This window comes from Oncorhynchus masou, chromosome 32, assembly GCF_036934945.1.
Source record: "Oncorhynchus masou masou isolate Uvic2021 chromosome 32, UVic_Omas_1.1, whole genome shotgun sequence".
In the NCBI taxonomy this organism is placed as follows: Eukaryota; Metazoa; Chordata; class Actinopteri; order Salmoniformes; family Salmonidae; genus Oncorhynchus; species Oncorhynchus masou.
This window is the reverse complement of record NC_088243.1, coordinates 30686680-30714513: the sequence shown is the minus strand read 5'-3', so window position 1 is coordinate 30714513 and position 27834 is coordinate 30686680. Positions and strand designations below refer to the sequence as shown.

The 27834-nt window shown below is 43.9% G+C and overlaps 1 protein-coding gene across 1 annotated transcript in view; it reads left to right on the top strand.

The window, feature by feature from the left end:
- The window catches only part of LOC135525907 (ryanodine receptor 3-like), a 174757-nt gene that overhangs the window by 135475 nt on the left and 11448 nt on the right, over positions 1 to 27834 (top strand). Inside the window, 44 exon segments of the mRNA XM_064953874.1 lie at positions 1188 to 1296; positions 1446 to 1566; positions 2217 to 2386; positions 3191 to 3411; positions 3556 to 3646; positions 4076 to 4216; positions 5040 to 5203; positions 5472 to 5550; positions 5825 to 5914; positions 6061 to 6207; positions 6321 to 6383; positions 6497 to 6572; positions 6689 to 6812; positions 6944 to 7059; positions 7176 to 7243; positions 7347 to 7468; positions 7640 to 7689; positions 7783 to 7843; positions 8723 to 8961; positions 9084 to 9165; positions 9258 to 9388; positions 9496 to 9816; positions 10066 to 10306; positions 12379 to 12466; positions 12594 to 12686; positions 14655 to 14825; positions 14939 to 14998; positions 15101 to 15235; positions 15473 to 15585; positions 17122 to 17218; positions 18904 to 19013; positions 19277 to 19328; positions 19422 to 19478; positions 19583 to 19682; positions 19775 to 19854; positions 19949 to 20025; positions 20147 to 20220; positions 21526 to 21543; positions 22355 to 22435; positions 22618 to 22706; positions 22801 to 22929; positions 23047 to 23151; positions 23849 to 23930; positions 25868 to 27180. Of these exon segments, the coding sequence (XP_064809946.1) occupies positions 1188 to 1296; positions 1446 to 1566; positions 2217 to 2386; positions 3191 to 3411; positions 3556 to 3646; positions 4076 to 4216; positions 5040 to 5203; positions 5472 to 5550; positions 5825 to 5914; positions 6061 to 6207; positions 6321 to 6383; positions 6497 to 6572; positions 6689 to 6812; positions 6944 to 7059; positions 7176 to 7243; positions 7347 to 7468; positions 7640 to 7689; positions 7783 to 7843; positions 8723 to 8961; positions 9084 to 9165; positions 9258 to 9388; positions 9496 to 9816; positions 10066 to 10306; positions 12379 to 12466; positions 12594 to 12686; positions 14655 to 14825; positions 14939 to 14998; positions 15101 to 15235; positions 15473 to 15585; positions 17122 to 17218; positions 18904 to 19013; positions 19277 to 19328; positions 19422 to 19478; positions 19583 to 19682; positions 19775 to 19854; positions 19949 to 20025; positions 20147 to 20220; positions 21526 to 21543; positions 22355 to 22435; positions 22618 to 22706; positions 22801 to 22929; positions 23047 to 23151; positions 23849 to 23930; positions 25868 to 27180 (6151 nt within the window).

Sequence of the window (27834 nt, the reverse complement as noted above, 5' to 3'; positions counted from 1 at the left end):
ATCATAGCGCCCAATGTTTCTTGTGACTGCACTTGAAGAAATTTTCAAAGTTCTTGATATTTTCCACATTGACTGACCTTCATGTCTTAAAGTAATGGTGAACTGTCTCTTTGCTTATTTGAGCTGTTCTTGCCATAATATGGACTTGGTCTTATAACAAATAGGGCTATCTTCTGTATACCACCCCTACCTTGTCACAACACAACTGATTGGCTCAAACGCTTTAAGTAGGATTCGACAAATTAACTTTTAAGAAGGCACATCTGTTAATTTAAATGTATTCCAGATGACTACCTCATGAACATGGTTGAGAGAACACTTTTTTGGTTACTACATGATTCCATATGTGTTGTTTCATATTGTTGATGTCTTCACTATTATTTTATGATGTAGAAAATAGTACAAATAAAGAAAAACCCTTGAATGTGTAGGTGTGTCCAAACTTTTGACTGGTACTGTACATTCTGTTATCTATCTACTATCTTGTTCAGGTGTGTTTGCCGCATCCATTAATTGTTCACACCTGGTCTTAAAGAGAGCTTGTTTCCTTTGAAATGGGTTCTGTTTAAATAGACTAAAATGAACAGCTTTGCATGAGTAAAAAAATTATGTCATGCTAACTCCATCCTGGTGGCGCGGTGGACTGATTCCGTGGATAGAGAACAGAGGATCAACTGACACCATGCCACAATAAAAAATACATGTGATAGGATGATTAATTTGTCCTGTGCTTGGAATTCAAAACAGTTAACCTAAGCCAGCAGTGTTATTAAACGTCTTAATGAAACATGTTCTCAGACCGTAATTTAATTACCTTCAAATAGCCTATAATTTTCATTCTCAGAAAATAATAAAACCTCCCAGGAAACGTTCAGGGAACCATAGTAAAGCGTTCTCGGAACCTCCCTGCAACCTAAAAATGTATGTTCCCAGAACAGGCTAAACTTCTGTTCTAAGAACATTTAAAAAAAGTTTAATTTTACCAGTCAGGAAACGTATGGCTTTGTTCCCAGAACCATTGGGAAACCAAAAACATACGTTCCTAAAACTCCAAGGAACCAAATGTGCTAGCTGGGTAGAGCTAATAGTACATAGCGAAGTAAACCCTGTAAGATTATCATCAGTTAGTTAAGATAACAAGACCCATCAGACCTTCTCACTCCCCCTCCTGTGTTTGTTGTGGGCAGGTCTGCTGAGGATGATGAGGATGAAGAGGTGGTTCACATGGGAAATGCCATCATGTCCTTCTACTCTGCCCTCATCGACCTATTGGGGCGCTGTGCCCCAGAGATGCACGTGAGTTTAGCTGATGGTCCCATCACAGATCATATGTGCATTCGAAACATCTCAGCATCTTTTCACTCTGACTCACCTGGGTAAGTAAAGGTTAACATGAATGTATGTTCTCCACCAATAGGACTAATGCCTTTCTCATCCTCCCTCAGTTGATTAACAAGGGGAAAGGGGAGGCCCTGCGTATCCGTGCCATCCTGCGCTCCCTAGTGCCCACTGAAGACCTGGTGGGCATCATCAGCGTAACCCTCAAGATGCCTGTCATTCACAAAGGTAGAGGACTGCCCAATAAAATTGGTTGAGTTATTCATAATAAAGTAGGAAACCCAATGGTGGTGCTGAAGTGCTGTTGATCCCAGCTCACAGTGCATGTCTGTCTACCTCCCACAGCTTTGAGTAAGCCTGCTCTGCTCTCCTCATCTCCCTCTCATTTCTGTTCTGTTACTGTGTATTCTTCTCTATTGATTGCTCTACACAAGCAAAGCGACGCTCGGATCTTAAGACGCTGCTAGCTAGCACCGCCACACAACAAGAGCTGTCGGCTGGCCAACAACATACTGGCCACACACTGGTTGAACCAACGTTGATTCCATGGCATTTCAATGAAATGACGTTGAACCAACATGGAATAGATGTTGAATTTACATCTATGCCCAGTGGGAACTGAATCACTCAGCGGTGTCTCCCTCCCCAGAAACCCTGCAGTGCTGCTAATGAATACATATGGCTTTCTTCAACAGAAGAGACTTGATGTAATGTATGGGTAGCTCTCCAGCTGTGTGAATACTGCAAGAAAGACATGTAGAACATATTTACACAGAGACCCACCACCTCCATATTCTTATTTTGTTTTCCTCCTTTGTGTATCTCACCATTTTTTATATCATATTTTCACTTTCTCCACCTCTCTATCTCTACCACAGACGGCACTGTGACAGAGCCTGATATGGCAGCCAGTTTCTGCCCGGACCACAAGGCCCCCATGGTGCTATTCCTGGACCGGGTCTATGGTATTGAGGACCAAAGCTTCCTACTTCACCTGCTGGAAGTGGGCTTCCTGCCAGACCTGCGAGCCTCTGCTTCTCTGGACACGGTAGGTGGTGGGCTCACCCTCAGCTGAGAGGTGGGAGACCATATTTGGCAAAGGTATCAAGTTGTTTGATTTGCCATCTAGTTCTTTGTTTACCAGACAAGTGGGTTGAGGTATTAAATGATGTGGGAGTTGAGTGGAGTGGATGCTGTGTATTTAAGGGCTTGTGTGTGAGAGGGAGTTGGTGTATTTAAAACTGATTGTCTAAAAAGTCTGGTGTGTGTGTGGGCTGACTGGAGTATTCGTAGAGGTTGACCCTGGTGATTGCCTGGGCAGGCAGGCGGTGAGCCTCTTGACAAGGGCTGGAATATCCCTGGCTCTGCTTGTTTTTGATCTTTTTCTGAGACAACTTTCCACCCCAGCACAGTGTTAATGTGATAAAGTCCAAGAATAGCCCCTGAGCCACCAGCCGCCCCACTCCTATACAGACATTGATCCACACTAGGAAGCGCTAATGATCAACTACCCACGTAATCCAGCAGTTAGCAAATAAAGTCTGCTTGATTCCCATGCAACAAGATGCTAAGCTCAGAGTTCCAGGCCTGGTATTAGAGAGTAGTACTCTGTAGATATGACTAGCCCTAGGAGGACACAGTGCTTTGCCCCACTGTTTTAATTCCTCATCAGCAATTCCCTAAGGACAAATGTGAAGATTTAGCCTCACTTGGCTTCTGTTTGCAGTAGTTGAAAGTCTTATCTGTGAGCATACCTAATGATAGTGATTGTGGAACAGCTGAAGTTGTGCTTAGGTGGTGAGATGACTGCTAGATGACAGGTCTATTGTGCCCTCTGACCCCTCCACTGTAGGAGGTACTCAGCACCACAGAGACAGCTCTGGCCATGAACAGGTACATTGGCTCTGCCATGCTTCCCCTGCTCACCCGCTGTGCCCCCCACTTCGCTGGCACAGAGCACTACGCCACGCTAATCGACTCCACGCTACACACCATCTACAGGCTATCCAAGGGCCGCTCGCTCACCAAGGCCCAAAGAGATGCTATCGAGGAGTGTCTGCTGGCTGTCTGCAGGTAAGGTGTTCCACTATGTACTTTAGGAAGCAATAAGCTCACTGTGTGGCCATAGAAACGCGCTTAAGCTAAACAGAAGCATTATTATTCTGGATGATGTCTCTCTGATCTCCTGTTCCCTCCCTGGTCCTCCTCTGTCTGCAGGTACCTCCGCCCCTCCATGCTGCAGCAGCTCCTGCGCCGCCTGGTCTTTGACGTGCCCTTGCTGACAGAGTACTGCAAGATGCCTCTCAGGGTATGTGTCCTCTCCAGATGTTGGCAGTTGTGCTGTTTTTAATACAACAGCCGAGCATCAGAGAGCAGCCTGGAAGAATTGAACCGTGTTGACTTCACTGCTCCTCTCTGTCAGAGTTTTCCTCCAGAGAGACTGTAGTAATAATAGCAGCCTGCCTGTGGAAGACTGAACACATTTGATTCTGCCTCCACTCACATGGGGCACTTGTCTGTTTTTATGCTGAGCTAGTAAGAACTAATTTTGCATGACGTATCATCAGCTTGAAATCCTACGTGGGATGTTTGGCTCAGTGCCAGGGTGTTGTGTTTCGGTATGCCAGTTGCTAAGGTGTCTGTTTGCCAGTCCTTCAGTGTAGCTCACAGCAGAGTGTACATACATCCTCCCACTAAGTCTAATGGACTGACCTTTGACCCTGTGTGTCCGCCACAGCTCTTGACCAACCACTACGAGCAGAGCTGGAAGTACTACTGTCTGCCGTCAGGCTGGGGCAGCTACGGCATGGCCTCAGACGAGGAACTGCTCCTCACAAAGAAGATCTTCTGGGGTGTCTTGGATTCGCTCTCACAGAGGGTAAAGCGAGGTCCCCTCTAACACAGCACCCAGGAGAACGTCAGGTCTCCAACAGGGCTCCTAGTTCAGCCTTCAAAGGCTGATCATGAGCCAATCAAGCTAGGGCTGTACTGAGCTTTGATCATCAAGCCAGGGCTGTACTGAGCTTTGATCATCAAGCCAGGGCTGTACTGAGCTTTGATCATCAAGCCGATAGGTCATAACCTTCAGTAATCTTGTACCACGTTTCTGACAGTGAGCATTGGTATACGATTGAATTTTCTCTGTAAGAATGTCTCATTGCCTTTCCTTTTCATTTACATTTTTCAAATCAAAGTAGATGTTGAATATGAACATTAATTTCATGATGGTCCTCTTTTTGATGTAATTGTCTGGACATGTGTGCACATCTTGGAGTGCACACATGAAAATGAAGCTGGTGAGAGAGAGCCCAGGCTGAGAACATCATCAATCTCTGAATCTGCTCTCTGTATTTATACATTTTTTATTTAACCTTTATTTAACTAGGCAAGTCAGTTAAGAACAAATTCGGCCTACCCCGGCCAAACCCGGATGACGCTGGGCCAATTGTGTGCCGCTCTATGGGATTCCAATCTCAGCCAGATATGATACAATCTGGATTCGAACTAGGGACTGTAGTGACACCTATTGCACAGAGATGCAGTGCCTTAGACCACTGCGCCACTAACTGGGACAACTCTGCATTAAGCATCTTTTGTATCCTCTAGCCATTCCTGCAGTCTCTAGTCACTAGATTAGCCTTATTGAGATCTCAGTGGAGCTTTCTTTGATAGTTCACTAATCACACACTGTCTCCCAGCAGAAGTACGATGCAGATCTCTTTAAGATGGCCATGCCCTGTCTGAGTGCCATATCTGGGGCCTTACCGCCTGACTACATAGACGCCACCATCAGCACCACCCTGGAGAAGCCTGCGTCTGTGGACGCTCAGGGCAACTTCGACCCCAAACCCATCAGCACAGCCAAGTGAGTGGCCATCAGAAACTAGTGTACAGGGTGACTGTCCGAGCAAATTAAGGACAATTTAATTAAAGTGATACTACTCTGACTTGTAATTTAATAGCTTTTTATAGGAGCCACTTTAAAATTATGCACACAATTTATTTGATGTAATGTGCAGTGATTTTATATACTTTGACTCTGCATTTGCATATGCTTTATTCCAGTATGTATTATTTTGGATGCTCCAGATTTATGTGAGTAATTTTGAGTAATTTTTACTCTGTTTTTACAGCATATCTCTTCCAGAGAAACTGGAAAATGTTGCCAACAAATATGCTGAGCATTCCCATGACAAATGGTCAGCAGAGAAGGTAGGCCAAAGATGAGCTCCTCTGCCAGGGTAACGTGTATTTGATGCTGCAAAATGACACCAGGAATCAATTCTTTATTGCAGGGCATAAAGATTAAGAACAAAATGCTTTGGAACTGCATTTTATAATGGCTTTTCAGTACACTCTTGGGATAAATACTATGAGGCTTGTTTCAGGGTTGCTCACTCTATTTGTTTTTATTTGGGTTGAAGAACTAGCTGGTAAAATGTAATAGCAGCTCTGTAGAAGGGTCTTACTTGTCCCTGCACTTCAGGTGATGTTGGGATGGAAGTACGGAGACTGTATAGATGAGAAGGCCAAGACTCACCCTCAGCTCAGGACCTACAAAGGCCTTACAGAGAAGGTGTAGTTCATTGCAGCATTACACAGCATAGGGTTCAAATTTTAACTACAGCATGCACTAATGTGAGCACTAGTGACCTAACTGATTGTTAACTCTTGGTGTGTGTATCCGTGTCTGTGTGCTGTGTTAACTCCTGTGGTCCTCAGGAGAAGGAGATCCACAGGTTGCCGGTGAGGGAGACTCTGAAGAGCATGCTGGCTATGGGCTGGAACATTGACAGGACCAAGGATGGAGAGACCATGTCCCTACGGGAGAGTGAGAAGATGCGGAAGATCTCCCAGTCCTCCTCTCAGGTACTCAGTCTGATGGCCCGCTCATCCTAGTGCTGTATATGCCAGGACTGCTGAGTCGGATGTTCAATGTTTCTTTTGACTTCTAACTCGTTTTTCATGTTGTATTTTGGCAGGGCAACGGTTTCAACCCAACACCAATAGACACCAGCAATGTGGTTCTGTCTAGAGAGTTACAGGTGAGTGAACCTCACAGTTGTTAATTTGTATCTGTAAATAACTATTTTGTTTATGACTAGGCTGTGGATATGTTATTTAATTAACAGATGTTCTCTTTGCTCTTTGGATCAAGGGCATGATGGAGGTTGTGGCTGAGAATTATCACAACATCTGGGCTAAGAAGAAAAAGAATGACCTTGGAATTAGAGGTGATTCTATAATACTCTTCAATCACTGTGAGATGGAGGAGCCAGAGGAATGTAGTCAGAGTAAATGTGAGATTTATTGGTTCTCTTTGTTTCAGTGTTGTTGTTTGTGGTTCCAGGGGGGGCAACTCACCCTCTGCTAGTGCCCTATGACACCTTGACTGCCAAAGAGAAGGCCCGGGACAAAGAGAAGGCCCAGGACCTGTTCCGCTTCCTACAGATCAACGGCTATGCTATCACCAGGTTAGTGAGTGCGTGTGTGGGTGCATGTGTGGGTGTGAAAACTAAAGACACCTTCAGTCAAGACCGAAGACATTGATGTGCGTTGGTGTGACTGAATTACACTTCATCATTCCCTTCCTTCTGTGTTGTAGAGGTCTGAAGGACATGGAGCAGGACTCTTCCTCCATGGAGAAGAGGTTTGCCTACAAGTTCCTCAAGAAGCTCCTCAAGTATGTGAACTCAGCCCAGGAGTTCATTGCCCACCTTGGTAAGAGCCTGCTTAATGTTCATATCCATGTCTTTGAATGCTCCTCTACCTTTTCTCTGTTATGGACCATGCTGCCTCAGTCTTCTCTTTATTGACCTTTGACCTTGCCATTTCAGAGGCTATGGCTACCAGTGGTAAGACAGACAAGTCACCTCATGAGCAAGAAATCAAGTTTTTCGCCAAAGTGAGAATATTGTGAATCTGTGAAACAAATGAACATTTAAATGCAGTAGATGAGATTGCACAAAGATTGTCACACATCTTCTAAATAGTTTTTTTGCCTTTAGGTGCTCCTCCCTCTGATAGACCAGTACTTCAAGAACCACTGTCTCTACTTCCTGTCTTCTCCCAGTAAGAACCTGAGCAGCAGCGGCTATGCATCTAATAAAGAGAAGGAGATGGTCACCAGGTCGGTACACTACCATCTCACCACCCTGCAGCGAGTTACACTTTCTCACTACCTGTGTATGCTACTTACCTACACTTCTCTTTACTCCCTTCATCTTGTCATCTTTTCCTCCTCTTGCCCTTTACTATAACCTCCCTGCTTTCGTTCTTTCTCTCGGTCTCTTTTTTCCAGCCTGTTCTGTAAACTGGCAGCTCTTGTCAGACACAGGATTTCCCTCTTCGGTAAGGAGCTGATTCGGCGCTTTTTTAAATTGCTTTCATGAATGACTTAGTGTGTGATATGTGTGCAAATCGCTGTACTGTGCTCTCCTGTAGGGAGTGACTCCACCACCATGGTGAGCTGTCTCCACATCCTGGCCCACACACTGGACACCAGGTGGGTGGAGCTCAGTCCTATAGTTCTATGTCACAATATACGTCCACAGAGTTTTGAAATTAGTTCCAAGGTTTGAAAGAGGTCTGTTACGTAGCAATTTTACAGCACATGTCATTGGAAAAGAGTCAAACTCATATCTAACCTATACAACATTACATGACTTACATTACACCATGTTTATTCTCACCAGTTTGTGTTATTCATGCCATCTTGGAATCATTGACATTAAGAGAAAGAAATCCCACTGATATTTATACAAGTACACTTAGCATGCATAGACAGCATGTACTGCTAGCTCTGGGCTCCTAGTGTTCTTCACCAATGTGTGGCTTCAGGCAACAGCTCTAAAAACGGAGATTAAAATAGCAATGCATTAAACATGATGATGATACTGAGGATGTAGTTATGGTACTGTGTCTGCCCATAGGCTTTGTCTTTCACCTCCCTCCCTTTGGGAGATCCAACACAGAATCAAAAAAACATTACGACGAGTCACAATATACTTAACAAAATATTGACTAATCTAATCTGCTTAATGTATCAAACTGTTTTTGTTTCTGCACATACCTACACGGACAACCTTCCTTTGAATCTAGATATTTACATAATTTACTGTATAAATCATGCACTGTAAATATTCAAGGCTCGGATGGGAGCTCAAATCACAGTCCCTTGGGAGCTCTCTGTAGCATAGCTGGCTCTTCTCTACGAAAATGAAGCTGTCCTTTGGGAACTCTTCAATCATACGGAAATGATTGTTCTCAAGAACGATAACTTTAATATCCCACATGGGGACAATGTGTGGTTATTGTGTGCAAAAATGGCAACAATGACAGACTACACACTCCTCCATCATTATTAACCCCTTCCCTCCGACAGGACGGTGATGAAGTCTGGCTCAGAGCTGGTGAAGGCGGGGTTAAGGACGTTCTTCGAGAACGCAGCGGAGGACCTGGAGAAGACCTTTGAGAACCTGAAGTTGGGGAAGTTCACCCACTCCCGCTCACAGATGAAGGGCGTGTCCCAGAACATTAACTACACCACGGTGGCACTACTGCCCATCCTCACTGCCCTGTTTGAACACATCACCCAGCACCACTTTGGAGTGGACCTGCTCTGTGAGTGACCACAGCAAGACTTACAGCAGTAGGAGATGGGAGGAGTGGAGCACTGCGTTTTAAATCATGTCGCTGACGCTGTGCATATCAATGTAAGCACGCTTTCTGTTTTGTGTTTTCAGTGGACGATGTCCAAGTGTCATGCTATCGTATCCTGACCAGCCTGTATGCACTCGGGACTGGGAAAAACATCTATGTGGAAAGGTAGTATTATTTACATAATGATATGAGAATGCTATCACATCACAGATAGTATAAAGATGTGATCTGTGTCTGTCTCTTCTTCTCCCCTGCAGGCAGCTGCCGGCGCTGGGGGAGTGTCTGGCCACCCTGGCAGGCGCCATGCCTGTGGCCTTCCTAGAGCCACTGCTCAACAAACACAACCCCTGCTCTGTGTTCAACACCAAGACTGCCCGCGAACGCGCCAGTGAGTTCCACACTATTATGATGCTGTATACCCTAATACTGCATTAAATGGTTGTTTGCTTATCATTTGTGTTCTGTTGTGGTTATGTTTGTGTTGTGTTTGTGTAGTCCTAGGCATGCCAGACGCGGTGGAGGAGATGTGTCCGGAGATGCCACGTCTAGACGTCCTGATGAAGGACATCAACGACATGTCTGAGTCTGGGGCGCGCTACACAGAGATGCCCCACGTCATCGAGGTGGTGCTGCCCATGCTGTGTAACTACCTGTCCTACTGGTGGGAGAAGGGCCCAGAGAACCAGGCGTCTCCGCACAGTGTGTTTTCCACCACCGTCACCTCAGAACACCTCAGCCTCATCCTGGGAAACATCCTGAAGATCCTCAACAGCAACCTGGGCATCGACGAAGCCTCCTGGATGAAGAGGATCGCAGGTTAGCTGGGTTGCATTACTGTGTGGGAGTGTACAGCAGTCGGTCACAGTGGGTTGGAGCTTTAGGAAATAATGCTTTTGAGGGAAAACCTATTTGCATATTTGTATACAGTACTGATCAGATGATCCATAGACTGACAAAAGATTGTCTTTTGCATTCCTAGCAAGAGTGCTTTTGTATTGTTTTATTTTTAATTTCTAAGAAAAACAACTGACAATGTGTTTGTCACTATGACTTCTGTGGGTGCAGTGTATGCCCAGCCCATCATCAGTAAGGCCAGGGCTGTTCTGTTGAAGAGTCACTTCCTGCCTACGCTGGAGAAGCTGAAGAAGAAGACCGTGAAGGTGGTGACGGAGGAGGAGCTACTGAAGGCTGACAGTAAGGGAGACACCCAGGAGGCTGAGCTCCTCATCCTGGATGAGTTCGCTGTGCTCTGCAGAGACCTCTACGCCTTCTACCCGATGCTCATCCATTACGTTGACAATAACAGGTGAGCCTGCTAATTTAGTTGTTTACAGTGGAGTGAAATGAGATGATGTGGTTGTGTTTCATCAGTACCCTAGGATCTATTTTAATTCAAGACGACACTGGTTTGGGGGCAAGGCTGTGGAGCAGAGAATATTATATGGATGTTTGTTCATCTCTTATAATTATGTATTATATACATATTCAGTACCTGTCAAAAGTTTGGACACACCTACTCATTCAAGAGTTTCTTTATTTTTACTATTTTCTACATTGTAGAATAATAGTGAAGACATCAAAACTATGAAATGACACATATGGAATCATGTAGTAACCAAAAAAGTGTTTTAAAAAATCAAAATAGATTTGAGATTCTTCAAAATAGCCTTGATGACAGCTTTGCACACACTTGGCATTCTCTCAACCAGCTTCATGAGGTAGTCACCTGGAATGTATTTCAATTAACAGGTGTGCCTTTTTTTATAGCTAATTTGGGCAATTTCTTTATTTCGTAATGCATTTGAGCCAATCAGTTGTGTTGTAACAAGGTAGGGATGGTGTACATCCATATTATGGCAAGAACATCTCAAATAAGCAACGAGAAACGACAGTCCATCATTACTTTAAGACATGACTGTCAGTCAATCCGGAACATTTCAAGAACTTTCAAGTGCAGTTGCAAAAACCATCAAGCGCTATGATGAAACTGGCTCTCATGAGGACTGCCACAGGAAAGGAAGACCCAGAGTTACCTCTGCTGCAAAGGATATGTTCATTAGAGTTACCAGCTTCAGAAATTGCAGCCCAAATAAATGCTTCATAGTTCAAGTAACAGACACATCTCAACATCAACTGTTCAGAGGAGACTGCGTGAATCAGGCATTCATGGTCGAATTTCTGCAAAGAAACCACAACACAACCACATCACAACACAAATGAACAGATGATCTCTGCATGTGTGGTTCCCACTGTGAAGCATTGAAGAGGTGTGATGGTGTGGGGATGCTTTGCTGTTGACACCGTCAGTGATTTATTTAGAGTTCAAGGCACACTTAACCAGCATGGCTACCACAGCATTCTGCAGCGATACGCCATCCCATCTGGTTTGCGCTTAGTGGGACTCATTTGTTTTTTTAACAGGAAAATGATCCAACACCTCCAGGAAGGAGAGTGATTGAGTACTGCATCAGATGACCTGGTCTCCACAATCACCTGACCTCAACCCAATTGAGATGGTTTGGGATGAGTTCGACCGCAGAGTGAAGGAAAAGCAGCCAAAAAGTGTTAAGCATATGTGGGAACTCCTTCAAGACTGTGGGAAATGCATTCCAGGTGAAGCTGGTTGAGAGAATGCCAAGAGTGTGCAAAGCTGTCATCAAGGCAAAGGGTGGCTACTTTGAAGAATATTGAATACATAATTTAAACATTCACAGTGTAGGTTGGGAAAAGTATGTTAGAATGGGCAAAACGGCCCCCCTCCTGAGCTTTTCACACACGGCAGTGTCTAGGGTTTCCCGAGAACAGTGTGACAAACAAAAAGCTTCCAGTCAGCGGCAGTCCTGTGGGCGAGAACAGCTCAAAGGAGAATGACAAGAATCGTGTAAGATGGCCACAAACAGACAAATAACGGCGCAGTGGTGTGCAGAACGACACAACTCGTCAATCCTTGTCACAGATGAGCTATTGCAGCAGATGACCACACCGAGTTCCACTCCTATCAGCTAAAAACAAGAAGCGGCTCAAGTGGGTGCGCGATCACCAACACTGGACAATTAAGTAGTGGAAAAACATCACCTGGTCCAACGAATCCCGGTTCCTGTTGCGTCATGCATGCTGATTGCAGAGTCAAGATTTGGCATAGGCAAGGTCCATGGACCCATCCTGCCTGGTGTCAACGATACAGGCTGGTGGCGGTGGTGTACCGCCGTCCAATCTGCAGAAACGGTGTGATGCCATCGCCTCAGCATGGACCCACATCACTGTGGGATCCATGCCGAAACATTCAGGCTGTTCTGGAGGCAATGGGGGGGGGGGGGGGGGGCTGATGAGTGTATTTTATATATAATAATAATCTCTTCTCTCTCCTCTCTCCTGCAGGTCCAGGTGGCTGAAAGAACCAGACGCTGACTCCAGTGAACTCTTCAGAATGGTGGCTGAGATCTTCATCCTCTGGTGCAAATCACATGTACGATTTCTCCTTATCAACAATGGATAAATTAGCGATTAAATAGATAGATAGGACCTTTTAGATTGAGAAATGAGCAAAGCAGAAGGTGTCTTCATCATGTACATTGGTATTGCTCTTTCCTCAGAACTTCAAAAGGGAAGAGCAGAACTTTGTGGTTCAGAATGAAATCAACAACCTGTCTTTCCTGACTGGTGATAGCAAGACGAAGATGTCAAAGGTAGGGCTTATTCAAATGTGGCTGCTTTCTGAGACAGACAAAACAGCAGGGGCGCAACTTTGCTTTTAGAAGTTTATCCAGTCAGGAAAAAACACTCCCTCAGCCTACCTGACCGCTTGGAGGCATCTGCAAGATCCTAAAGCACACTATTGCCTCGTTTTGTATCACATTCCAATGATTAAACTGGAGGGGACAGACATGCACCCCTGCAAAACATTACAGCATATTCCCACTGCTGGAGTGCTCTACGACTATAACTTGGAGCACTCTGCAACCCCTGTGGTCATGTATGTTCACATCCTAACCCAGCTAACCTCAGTCCAACCTCCTGCTGCTATCTGTCAGCACATTCCAGCTGAGCCTTGTTACTGGGCTCCATTCTGCAGATTCAGCTCTTTCTCTCTCCCTGCTCCAGCAACCCTAACACCCCCGTGGCCAAACAACACAACTAATATTCCCTCACAAACAGAAGCCATGTCACTTCCTCAGGTACAGGGAATAGATTTGTTAATAGTTTTATTTTGTAAATCCTGTCTGCTTGTACATGCGCCATGCTCTACCAACTGAGCCACACGGGACCACAATAGTCTGCCCTGCCTTGCTGTTAACACATTACACATTATCGCCCCTCCTTCATCAGCCCTGCTTGTCATCATAACGAGCGTTTCTCATTCCCTTATGGGCCGAACATGTCCCAGCTCTGTTATTGAAAGTCAACATGCCCATGACAAATCACGTCACTGGTGTTTCTGGGTGATGGATATCCTGCGCTGGTGTGTGTGGTGCCTACCTCCCACTGGCTGTCTCTATTACAGGGAACCAAAACCAGCTGCGCACGTGCGCCATCGTGCATACATTTATTTCCCCCCCACACACCAAACGCGATCACAACAGGTTAAAATATCAAAACAAACTCTGAACCAATTACATTAATTTGGGGACAGGTCAAAAAGCATTAAACCTTTATGGTAATTTTGCTAGCTAAATTGCATTTACTAACTAATTTGTCCTATTTTGCTAGCTTGCTGTTGATAGCTAATTGGTCCTGGTATATATACATTGAGTTGTTATTTTACCTGAAATGCACAAGGTGTTCTACTCCGACAATTAATCCACACAAACAGTCAATTGAATATTTTCTAGTCATCTTTCCTCCTAGGCTTTTTATTCTCTTGAATATATATTGCGATTGGCAACTTTCATAAATTAGGTGCATTACCGCCACCGACCTCGTTCGTCTTTCAGTCACCCACGTGGGTATAACCAATGAGGAGATGGCATGTGGGTACCTGCTTCTATAAACCAATGAGGAGATGGGAGAGGTAGGACTTGCAGCGCGATCTTCTATTTTAGCCCATGTCACGTGCGAGCAGTGTGGGTGCAATAATTGAATAATCTAGATTTCTAAATGTCTTTTGAGTCAGCCTGTGTCACTCAGCTCCAGTACTGGGCGGAGGTGTGTGTGTGTTTGTGTGCGTTTGTGTGCAGTTAAGGGATTTGAATATGAGTGTCTTCTGTGTGCCAGCTTCTTCCATTTTTGTTTCTCAGTGCAGTCCTTTTTTATAACACCTCACCATATGGGTACAGGCAAACTGTGGGCGAATGCTGCTTTCAGGTTATAGCTACATTTGAAATGCTTCATGGGCAAATATTTTCAGCCGCCAGCGATGGAACAATGCCTTAGTTCCCTCTGCTACCTATAGGTTTAATTCAGCCTTCGGTGTGCAGCTGCTGTGCCCCCACTGTGAAATAAGCAGAGTTAGAACAAGGTAGCAATTTAGAATGTGACTGCATTGGCTATTATAAAAAGGGTGTGGCCCATCTAATATATTACAAAATGGCTCCCTATACAGTGCACAACTTGCAGACAAAGTAGTGAACTATATGAAAAATAGAGTGCCAATACAGTGCCATTTTTCAGTGAGTGCCAGGTGAAATTATTCATGTGTCATTCCAACCTGGTAACAGTCAGGGGGTCAGGACCAGGAGAGGAAGCATAAGAGGAAGCGAGGAGAGTTCTACTCCATCCAGACCTCCCTGATCGTTGCTGCCCTGAAGAAGATGCTGCCCATGGGACTCAACATGTGCACCCCCGGGGACCAGGAGCTCATCTCCCTGGCTAAGACACGTTACCTCCTGGTGAGAGGGCCATCCTAGCCCACATGGACCCATGCTGATTAAAGATCAGGTATCACTGGCCAAACACTACCTGATGACGGTGTATCTAATTGTTTTCATGTTTTGCTCAACAGAAGGACACAGATGATGAAGTGAAGGAACATGTGCGGCAAAATTTGCACCTTCAAGAAAAAGTGAGCTGTATATTATGGCATTATTGTAATCCATAAAACGAGCAACTCTATCAAAAATCTGTGATGTTTTCTAACTCCTACACTGTACTAACCCACCCCCAGTCTGACGACCCTGCAGTGAGGTGGCAGCTGAACCTGTATAAGGATGTGATGGTGAAGAACGAGGGGCCTCCAGACCCTGAGAGGACAGTGTTCAGAGTCCAGAGCATATCGGCTGCAGTCTTCCATCTGGAGCAGGTCAGTGGCTGGCTGCACCATGCAACCCCCTTACTGCCTACATCCACTTCTCTATCCGGGACCCTTATATCCATGTTATAGATCCTTAAGCTGTGATCTATATCCTGGATGCTTTATGTCCTGCTTCTCTGATCTTTACTCAACTTTATAATAGTCACATTTGTGATCCAAACCATACACCCTGTTTCGTATGTTATATTACAACTTACATATTTTGTCTTCATTTATTCAATGTAGGTGGAACAGCCGTTGAGGTCTAAGAAGTGTGTGTGGCAGAAGCTGCTGTCCAAGCAGAGAAAGCGTGCGGTGGTAGCCTGTTTCCGCATGGCTCCTCTCTACAATCTGCCCAGGTATCACACAACCATCTACATGTTGTGTAGTCAGTCCTTAACAAACATGAATATTACAATATTATCTTCAAATATTACAATAGAATACCCCAGCTGCTGATGTCAGTATTAGGAGGCAGCAGGCTGTGTTAAGTTTAGCATTCTCTCTCATTTCCAACCCTGCACTATTTCTTTCTCTATGCCTCATGAGTCTCACCCCTCTTTCCTGGGCTCTGACCCTGTATTAATATGAAGCGTCCCTCCCCTAATCTGTACGACAAATGTCTCGCCTCAGGCAGTTATCAAGGAATAGAAAAGGACACAAGCAATTTCATGCCCTGCTGCACTGTAACTCAATCACAGAGACTCAGGAGGAGAGACAGTGGGGAGGAAAACAATTGAGAGCCCGACCTGGGGGCGGCCATCTTTAATGTGTGCTCTCATGTCTCTCCTCGTCACCAAATGATTAGTTATTGTTGTTGTTTGGAGAATGTTTTGGAGAATGTGACATTGCATCATATTGTTGAGTAATCAGTAAGCACTGGCCTTTTGAGTCAGGTTAGAGCTAGAAATGTTAAGGACATTTGATGCAATGTCAGTCGACTTTTCCTTTCCACCTCTAATACTATCACATAATTCGCTCTGTACCCTTTGTGACAGTGGCTTACCAACCTTTTACAATATATCTACTACTCTGTCTCTGCTACTTTACCCTCTCTATGTTCTCTCCTGAATGACTATACTGTACCTCCCCTCAGGCACAAAAGTAATAATTACTTCCTGAATGCCTACCGACGCTATTGGCTCGAAAAAATGCATGAGAACACAGACTATGACAGTCTGCTCTCCATGCTAACGGTAATGTAATGTTCAGACAATGTTTGTGACCTCCTGTTCCTCCCCCCTCCTCCCAGCCATGGTTTGTACTATAACTATAACTCTCATACTGTGATCCCACTGGCTTTCTGACTGGTCTGCCTATTATAAAGCTACACTCATCACTAAAATATTCACTCTAACCAAATGCTTTTTCTTCAAAGTTATAGGTTTCTGTACTGATGTCGCTGTAATTTATATACCATATATTTTATTTCGCTTTAACCATTACAGTGTACTGTAGATGTTGCTAGAATAAATATATCCTGTGATCATTTTTACTGGGGTATACATGAAAGGGTTATGAAATGGGGGGGGGGGGGGGTACAGTTCAAACTTCCAAGGTGTTTCTCAATGGTGACCAGTTGGATTTGCCAGTGCTCTATAGCAGGGTTTCCCAAACTCGGTCCCCCTGGGTGCACTTTATGTTTTTTGCCATAGCATTACACAGCTGATTAAAATAATCTAAACTTGATGATGAGTTGGTTATTTGAATCAGCTGTGTGCTCCTTGGGTAAAATCCATAATGTGCACTCAGGGGAGGGGGGGAAGCAGGACAGAGTTTGGGAAGCCCTGCCCTATACTAACCAGTATTAACCGTTCTTAACGTTATACCCCCCTCCTCTCCTCTTCCTCCTGGTCCACCCTGCTAACCCTCCTAATCTCCCTCTACCCCCCCAGGCATCGCTCTATTAACCTCTTCCTCCTGGGCTATCAGAGAATATGGATAGAAACAGAGACATACTCTTTTGAAGAGAAGCTAGTGCAGGACCTGGCAGTAAGTACTGTACCTGTCCACCCCAGTGCCCAGCCCTCTCTTTGTGCTCTCTCTGTGGGGCTAGTCTCTTTTCTCCGTCCTCACCTGGCCGTGCTACAACACGAACGCTTCGCAAGTACAATGCCCGCCAAGTGCCGCAGGGGTTCTGCCAATCATCCATGTTCTGCCCCTGGCTCTGTGTGGCTCTGTCCCTTGCAAACTGAAACGCCTACGCGGGCACGCATGACATCATCCTGGATGTCAGTGCCGGCTGTACTGTACTGTAACTGTACCGTTTCTAGAGCTGTTTCCCTTCCTACAGGGGTAAGAGAGCATCCAACCACGATGCTACGGCTTACTGGTGAAATTTATGGAAGGTGTGGTGTCCTTCATAAATTTTCTGTTGCAGCATGGACAAAGTATAGTGACATAGTCATGTCGTTTGAGGAATTTGTTATAATCAAAGAATTAAGATATACTGTCCCTGTAAGGGTTGCTTTCTTTACAACTTTGATTCTAGATATCTCTGAAATTCTTCAAAACCCCATGCCGTCCTGTGTAAGAACCTGCTACATTTATCAAAACAGCAATGAAGGAAAATGGTTATAAACACTCTATAACACTTTATAAGCCTTTTTACAAATATGGTAGATTTAAAATGTAGGGAAAGTGGCTACATCCTAAAAGAGATGACCATGTGGAATAGTATTCCCTCTACCACTATTTTTGCCCCATCCTTTCCTGGTGGCCTCTGTTCATTGGGAGAATATCTGTGGTGCTCAGGGATAAAGTGGTAGATGAGTATAAAGTATTATAGAGTATGGATCAGGCTCATGGAGAGTCATGCTTAACTTTCATCTTCCTCCCTTTATCTCTACTGAACACACACCTTCACACCGCTAACCTTGATACTGCTGTACCATCTAAATGTACTGTGTGTATGTCCCTGTGTGTGGGCCTGCATGGTCTGCTGATGAGTGGCGTGTCATACCCGGAATGCTTTCAGTCTGTGATTCAATGGGCCGTCACACTAGTAATGAAGCAACATGGTGGGACAGGGTTTGACTGCACATTCTGCATCTTTAATTTCAATGTGCTTCTGTTGATCAAGTACACCTTGTTGTCTCTAAGGTGAGTGATGTACAGAGGAGACTGTTTTATATAATGGCAATGGTAACTGCATATGGATAGTAACTTATCCCTATTTCTGCTTGATACCTTTCCACGGGGCACAGACGTGAGTTCAACGTCTAGTTTTGATTCACATTTTGTTGAGTTGTCAACGTGCAATCAACAAAACATTTCACAATGTCATTTAGGTTAAAGGTTAAAGGTTGGGTGAAAAAAAGACCATACCCTTACTTTTTGCAAATCCAATCAGTTTTCCATGTTGATTCAATGTCATCAAATATATTTTGGGGGTTGAAATGACGTGGAAACAATGTTGATTCAACCAGTTTTTGCTCAGTAGATTGGCCTTGGTAATCATTATTCCTGAAGCGTGTTGCAGTGTAATTTAAACAACTAATTTTATTTTTTGCAATTTCACTAATTCAAAGTAAAGTTATTGTGATCTTTAAAATGTGTATCAACTCAGTGTAGGCACATTTTGTCAGTCTCAGAGGGTAAAGGGCACTTCTGTAATGACAGATGATTGGGTCTTAGGGTAGGGTGGTACTCTGATGTGTGGCTGGGTGTTTGTACAGAAGACCCAACTGAAGGTGGAGGAGGAGGAAGAGGAGGAGGCAGAGATGCAGCCAGACCCTCTTCATCAGCTCATCCTTCATTTCAGTCACAATGCGCTCACTGAGCGGAGGTAAACACACACACACACACACACACACACACACACCTAGGCACCTGGCATCGTGCTGTTTGCTCCATCTGTGCTATGTAATATTGCCGGTGTATCCCTTGGCTAATAAACTGTCGCATTGAACTAAAACACTGCAGCATTTCTCCCCACACAGGGAGAGGCCCTCGAGCACAAGTAATTGTGTCAGATGTGTTTATTATGGAGTATATTTGTTTAGTTATGTAAGGTTCATTCACACATGTTTATCCTGCTTTTCCATTCAGTTCTTTGGAAGAGGATCCTTTGTATATTGCATATGCAGACATGATGGCAAAGGTACAAAGCCTATATGAATCTGCTTTTGGATACATGTCTTTAGTATCATGTCGAGGTCAACAGAGATCTGACTATCAAAGCTTTTGTCTTTAGAGTTGTGCAGAAGATGAAGAAGAAGAAGATGAAGAAGGAAAAGAGAAAACGTTTGAGGTGTTTCCCATCGAGATATTAGATTTGACTAGTTTCAATGGTTTTGTAAGGAGCTGTGTTTGTTTACATGGTGTGTGTTTACATGGTGTTTGTTGACCTGTTAGGAAAAAGAGATGGAGAAACAGAAGACTCTGTACCAGCAGGCCAGACTGCATGACAGAGGAGCTGCTGAGATGGTGTTACAGATGATTAGCGCCAGCAAAGGTAAACACCCACACACACACACACACACACACACACACACACACACACACACACACACACACAGTATGATCCCTGATTATCATCCTCTTTAGGTACGCTTGGGCCCATGGTGACCTTTACCTTGAAGCTGGGCATCTCTATACTCAACGGAGGCAACATACTGGTTCAGCAGGTATATCAGAATATTTATGGTCCATATCAATCTTTTCAGTATGTACAGTGGCACAATACAGCTCAATTTGTTTTGTGTATTTCCTTTTTTGTAGAAAATGCTTGACTATCTGAAGGAAAAAGGAGATGCTGGCTTTTTCAAGAGTTTGTCAGGACTCATGCAGTCTTGCAGGTAAAATGATATCACAACACAAAAAAAACAAATCTTTGACTGTTTGACATTCAAACAGAGCAAAACTATACATGTTAAAAGATATAAACCACGTTGGCTCTCTTTCCTTCAAATTCATTAGTGTCCTGGATTTGAATGCATTCGAAAGGCAAAACAAAGCGGAAGGTCTTGGGATGGTGACTGAGGAAGGATCAAGTAAGTGAGGGGAAACACTAGACTACCTCAGACAGACATATGCACAGTAATCTCTTTCCTGTCAGAAAGGAATGACATTTGAATTCTGATATATTAAATACATGCATATCTTAGAATTGTTTTGTGTTAATGAAAAGTAATTGTAGATGTGTTTTGATTATAAGATAACAATTTATTTTCTTACCTTTGAGAGTCAAGTCCACTTGGTGCTATTGGCGAATGCTGAACCATGATACTCCGTACAGATTTGTAATGTCTAAAACCTTAAACAAGTATAAAATATAAATATTAAGTAGATAAAAAATATAGAATTCTAAAGACTCAATGTTGATTTCATCTGACCCCTCCCACTTCCTCTCACCCAGCCACAGGGTCATAAATTGCCTGTCTTCTGATTACCAACCAGTTAATGCTCACAGACAATGCCTGTCTAAAATGTCATTATTCAACTAATATGATTTTTGGTGGGTTGCTTTTACTGCTTGTGCTACACCAAGTGGTCACTGTGTTCCTATTAACACCTTGTTGGAAATTCTGAATCGGCCCAGAGAGAAACTGAATTCATTAATGGAGACTTGTGGTGGAGGTCATGTCAAGATTACATCTGGAGGCTATTCCTTCATATTTATAAGCAAGCAATAACAGCAGTCCATAAGGATACACCACCTGTCATTACGATTGGTCAGCCGATGTCCAACCCACCAGCTAATGATTGGCCCATGCCTTTGTTGTGTTAGAAGAAGGCCTGTGATAGGGCTACTACAGATACATGGTGCAGCATTAGCGCGCCACTTTCGTGCTTATGTTTGTGATGAAAAAGCTCATCTCATTGTCACGTATGTCATTGTGTCTGTGTTCATGAGCCTGTGCTACTGTATGTTCCTCAGTCATGTGACATCTGAGCACTGTCTGTCAACAAGATAGAAAACAGATCTATACACAATAGATCACCCACCATCGAAGCGGTTGGATCTAATGGAGTGCATACAGTAAATGGCTATGTTCTCCTAGATACTCCAGCTCATTCCCACCTCATGTAACCAGGCATAAGTGATGGTGACTGCAGTCCTGTAGTGTTTCTCACCCCCTGTCCCACACCAGTCCTGCCAAACTGTGCAGCAGAACCTGTAGACCTACCTACCTGAGTCTCTTAACCGCATGTCTACTGTATGTCCAACGCCTAAAGTGATGTCGATATAGATCTCTTCTTCCTTACTACTTATTGAAACTCAATGTCTTCTCCTTTGCTTATGTCTGCTTTTTTTGTTTGTTTCTTCTTATCATATTTTAACTCATCGGTCGCAGTCAACGTGAGTGAGCGGGGTAAATACATGGTTTAGATTCTACTCATTTCGCAATGCTGCCATCCTGATTGCTCTCCGTCCGGCTCCCACCCCTTCCCCCTCCCCTCTGTCTGGAATGTAATAATAAAATACTGATCTGAAGGAACAAATGCATGCTCCAATAAGACGTATGGTCAGATTGTTCAATCCATAGCATCAGACCCAGACTGACTCTTAACTCTCTCTCCTCCTATACAAAGTTAGTGCTTGTGGTCTCCTCCTATACAAAGTTAGTGCTTGTGGTCTCCTTCTATACAAAGTTAGTGCTTGTGGTCTCCTCCTATACAAAGTTAGTGCTTGTGGTCTCCTCCTATACAAAGTTAGTGCTTGTGGTCTCCTATACAAAGTTAGTGCTTGTGGTCACCTATACAAAGGTAGTGCTTGTGGTCTATCTGGAAACGTGTCTGTCTCTTTTTTGTTGATACTACTAACCAATATTACTTGATAAAGTAAATTAGGAATAAGAATAACATTCCCAAAGCTTTGCTTGTATCTGAAGTACAGAACAACAAAGCTCTGCCATGCAGTTGTATACTGAACATCCTTCCCTGCATACAGTATGTACTGTATATCAAGTCAGTGATATGAATATCTCATAGAGGGAGCATATACTTTCATGACAAATGTCTCCTAGTCTAGGAGCTTGAGGACTAGACAGCAGCTTTGTATTGAAGTGAAAGTTATGCTAGCCATTTTGTAAGCTTTTGTTAGATCAGGTTGAGGGGGTTGCCTGATTTCTAGCCCCCTCCTAACCAAAGGGGACAGTCGTCAATCTCATCTCCTGTGTCCAGGTTCCAAAGTACTGCAAAACGATGAGTTCACTAAGGATCTCTTTAGGTTTCTGCAACTGCTCTGTGAGGGACACAACAACGGTACGTCCAAACTTTCTAGAACACCTTACCTCAATACCGGTTAAGGTACTCTAGCCTACCTGTGACTTGTGTATTTAGTTCTGATCCGTATTATTTGTGTTTACTGCCCACAATGTACTATGTATATCATTACCTGATCCTCTAACCATTCATTGGTATTTGACCACTTTCTCTTTCTTCAGACTTTCAAAACTTCCTGCGGACTCAAACAGGGAACACGACCACAGTAAATATCATCATCAGCACTGTGGACTACCTGCTCCGTCTGCAGGTAAAATACTATCCCCGCCCTCACTCCCTATATGCTTTGTGTGTAATGTCTGTTTACAGTATCATGTGTTCCATGTTGATTTGTCCAATATTAGGAATCCATCAGTGATTTCTACTGGTACTACTCTGGGAAAGACATCATGGATGAGGCTGGCCAGCGGAACTTCTCCAAAGCCCTGGCTGTGGCCAAGCAGATTTTCAACTCTCTCACTGAGTACATACAGGTAACACAAGCCTCTTGGGTTGGAAGAAACTAGCCTTCACAGACAGGAATGTGTTGTATGGTTAATCATGGTGATCCAATCGTCTTGACTTTAGTGATCTTCTCTTTGTGACGCCAGGGCCCGTGTATTGGGAACCAGCAGAGTCTGGCACACAGCAGGCTATGGGATGCAGTGGTGGGATTCCTACATGTGTTTGCCAATATGCAGATGAAGCTGTCACAGGTAATACAACTCAATACAATTTCCTAATCAACTTACTTTTACTCAACCAATATTCAATCTATGTCATCAGATATGAAATTGAATAGAATCTGATTCATGTGATGCAACATCAAACTATATGTGGATAGAGAGTTCAACAATCTGCTGTGTTGCCACTAGAGGTCTCTCTTAACTCAGAGATGTACTCTGCAGTATGTTGACAGGCTTTTCTCTCTGCCTAGTTGACAGGCTTTTCTCCCTGCCTTAATTTGAAAGATCTATCACTCGCACAGCCAGACACCTTAGATGTGCTTTGTAGCCAATAACCCAGATGGGATCAGAATGAAACTTCTTAGTTTATCTCAGGGTTATCCAGAGGGGCAGGGCTGTTTGCAGGTGGACAGATTGACAGGGCGGCTGGGCGCGTTTTGATTAAGCTAATCAAAGTCCCTCCTCAGATTTATTATGTGCTGTGAGCCGGCTCAAAGGAGGCCCAAAATGAGTCAGCCCCTCCCAGCCATCTGCTTGGGCCCGACAGAATGACATTAGCCTGTGTGCTGATGGATGGCTGGGACCTAGCGCTCTCAGAGGGCCTTGATCTCTCCAAATGCCATGCTGGGATATTAGCAGCGGACTGGCCCCAGACAGAGAGCTGCGCTAACCTTTTTGATGTGGTGAAGGATGTGTCACAAAGTTGCTTTCGTCTCCTCTCCCCCAGGATTCAAGTCAGATTGAGTTATTGAAGGAGCTGCTGGACCTGCAGAAGGACATGATCGTGATGATGCTCTCCCTTCTGGAAGGTTCTATTACCTTTTCATCTCAGTTGTGACTCATCACGGAACACCTTGTGGTCATATGTAGAGGCACTGATAGAACACTCGCTACCAGCATATGTTCTATCTATTTTATCCATTTTGTGCCTAAAACCCTTTAAACAGATGTAATATCATTTCAAGTAAATACATGACATGAAACACCTATCCATTCTACTTGGACAATTAAATTAGCAGATTGTATTATGGTTACGTTGTACTTTGTATTGTTTGTTCTAAACCAGGGGTGTTAAACTCAATCAGCCCACGGGCCGTATTGAAAAAGCACAACGATTTCATGGGCCTGACATAGCCTATTATGCCTATAACATCAAAAAACCTGCATACAACTGTGACCCAAACTGGCCATTGTTTTATTACAAATAATAGGTCCTTTTATAATGTCCACTTATGTACATAGGGTGCTATATATAGCATTTTAACATATTAAAACAAGAGATACATACAGTGCATTCTGAAATTATTCAGACCCCTTCACTTTTTCTACATTTTGTTGCTTTCTGTTTTATTCTCAGCTTTATTTATTTATTTATTGATTAAATAAAAAATAATCCTCATCAATCTACACACAAATACCCCATAATGACAAAACAAAAACAGGTTTTTAGATGTATTAATTTGTGGGTGTCCATCACCCATTTCATATATGTTACGAATTGCAATATGTATTATATATTGAAAGTTGCAAAACATACAATATGTTACGAATTCGCAAAACGTACGATATGCTAAGAATTCTAGCTAGGTTGCTGACGTTCGCTAGGATAGGGTTTAGAGGTTAGGGTTAAGTTTAGGAGTTAGCTTAAAGGGTTACGGTTAGGGTTAGCTATAATAGTTAAGGTTAGGGAAGGGTTAGCTGACATGCTAAGTAGTTGCAAAGTAGCTAAAAAGTAGTACCAAGGGGAAAGTTGCTAATTAGCTAAAATGCTAAAGTTGTCCGTGATAAGATTCGAAATTGCATCCGTTGGGTTGCTAGATGTTCGCGTTAAACACCTACTCATCAACCCTGACCAACCACCCTACTTTCATTTTTGCCATAAGTAACATATTAAATAATCATCCAAATCTGTCAATTTAATCTAGAGATATCAATGTTTTTTTTGCATTGGATGCTTCTCAATCCACCGCATCCACCGATATATCGCACTTCTGCATCTGCGGTGAAATGTGTCAGAACTAGAACGGTGTTTGTCAGACCCAAAAATCGATCTTCTCACAAATGTCTGAAGCATCCAAACGATTTGACTTACAAGACTCTATGGAAAGGGGAGATTCTCATGAACACAATGTTTTTTCCGATTTGCTCTACGACTCCTTTGACTAACAGGTAGTATGAAGGCAGTATGAAGGCAGTTTTGATACCTAAAGGGGTCCTAAAATTCTAAAACAAAACTAAATGATCCATGGTATGACCACCTTAAAACAATGACATATGTCATCTTCATTTCATAAAGTAGATGACTCAGCTGTTGACTCATTTATACTTGCTTGTGTGTCCTATTGTCCTTTAGTAGTAATTTATACCCACATGTGAATACTTTATCTTGTAACTTTTTGACAACCAAGATGACATGTTCTGTAGGCTACAGCAATGACCCGTTGGAACCAGAACTTGGCATGGACATTTAGCCTACAACACTTTTAAACTTTCGGTCCGGTAGAAGATTTGGTCAGTGCCATTAGTGATTATATGATACAGCGCACTGGCTGGCTTGTGTGTGGGTATGGCAATCCACTGCCGTTTGTCGTGCTGCATGCTGGCAGTGCTTGCTAACTTGTAGTGCAATTTGTATGCAGGCCAAAATGAATTGACAACCCAAATCATTGCGTGGAACAGATAGAAATGTGTCACGGCCCGAATCCTTTGTGTTTGACATGTGTTCTAACCTTTAGTAACCCCACAGGTAACGTTGTCAACGGAACCATCGGGAAACAGATGGTGGACACCCTGGTGGAGTCCTCCAGCAATGTGGAGATGATCCTCAAGTTCTTCGACATGTTCCTCAAACTCAAAGACCTGACCACATCGGACAACTTCAAGGAGTACGACCCGGAGAGCAAGGGAGTGATCTCCAAGAAGGAGTTCCAGAAGTCCATGGAGAACCAGAAGCAGTACTCCCAGTCAGAGATCGAGTTCTTGCTCTCCTGTGCCGAGGCTGACGAGAACGACATGTTCAACTACGAGGAGTTTGTGAAGCGCTTTCATGAGCCGGCCAAGGACATTGGCTTTAACGTGGCAGTCCTGCTCACCAACCTGTCAGAACACATGCCTCACGACGCCCGTCTGGCCACCTTCCTGGACCTGGCCGAGAGCGTGATAAACTACTTTGAGCCGTACCTGGGCCGCATAGAGATTATGGGTGGAGCCAAGCGCATCGAGAGGGTCTACTTTGAGATCAGCGAGTCTAGTCGTACACAGTGGGAGAAGCCCCAAGTCAAAGAGTCTAAGAGACAGTTTATCTTTGACGTGGTGAATGAGGGTGGAGAGAGCGAGAAGATGGAGCTGTTTGTCAACTTCTGTGAGGACACCATATTTGAGATGCAGCTGGCCTCACAGATCTCTGAGCCTGACGCAGTGGAGCGTCCCGAGGAGGATGACGAGGACAGCCAGAGTGTAACGGAGGAGCCTGAGGAGGAAGAGGAGGAGAGAATGATGGAGTCTCACTCCGCCTTCACCAACTCCTGCGTCTCCATGAGGAAGAACCTGTTCAGCTTCCGCCAGCTGCTGACCTTCAAAAGCATGAGGCGGCAGTACAGGAGGTTCAGGAAGATGAGTGTGAGGGAGATGGTCCAAGGCTTCTTCTCATTCTTCTGGATGATTATCACTGGCGTCTTCCGCTTCCTTTACAACCTGGTGTGGGGCTTCTTCCATATCCTGTGGTCCTCCATGTTTGGTGGGGGCCTGGTGGAGGGGGCCAAGAACATGAAGGTCACAGACATCCTGGGGAACATGCCCGACCCCACACAGTTTGGTATCCATGGTGATGTGCTGGAGACAGAGAAGATGGAGGCGAGTGAGGCGTCATCTGTGGCAGAAATGGGCCACATGGGCCAGGGGGACAAGGCAGAGGCAGATCTGATGGCTGAGCTGCTTAACATCCAAACCAAGAGCCAGGGGGGAAAGCATGCGCCCGAGCCAGGTCTGGGGGACATGGGTGAGGTGGTGGGGGTCGACGCCCCCTCTTTAGCCAGTGCCGTCAAGCAGAAGAAGGCCAAGGTATCTGAATATCCTCAGAAATCACACATTCAGTTTTATTAAAAGAGTAATGGTTATCTGTGTAAAATCAGGCCTCTGTTATGTGTATGTCACTGAAAATGAACTGTAGTTTAAGCCATTCTTCTCAATGTGCCACAGAACAAATTCTGTTTGGTGTAAATGCATGACATTTGGTGTCTATAGACAGGCCACATTGACAGTGTCAGTCAAAGTTAGAATTTGGAGAAAATGTGATAATCATTAAAAATGACTTAAACCATATAGTATTGTTATTTGACCGGTTCTAAATATGCCAAATGTATGATTCAACTCATTGTCGTTTGTGACCTACAGCAATTTCTGTATCACACTATATTTAGTCTTTGGACACATTGAGTTAGTTTTTTTTTTTACACATTTAATTAATCAAGTCATGTGAATACAGGAGGGAGTTCAGGTGGGCCTTTGCGCTTCAGCAAACAAGTTACATTACAGCCTTATTCTAAAATGGATTAAATAAAAACATTTCCTCATCAATCTACACACACTACCCCATAATGAAAATCGAAAATACGTCTTTAGAAATGTTTGCAAATGTATAAAAAAAACAAGATACCTTATTTACATAAGTATTCAGACCCTTTGCTATGAGACTCAAAATTGAGCTCAAGTGCA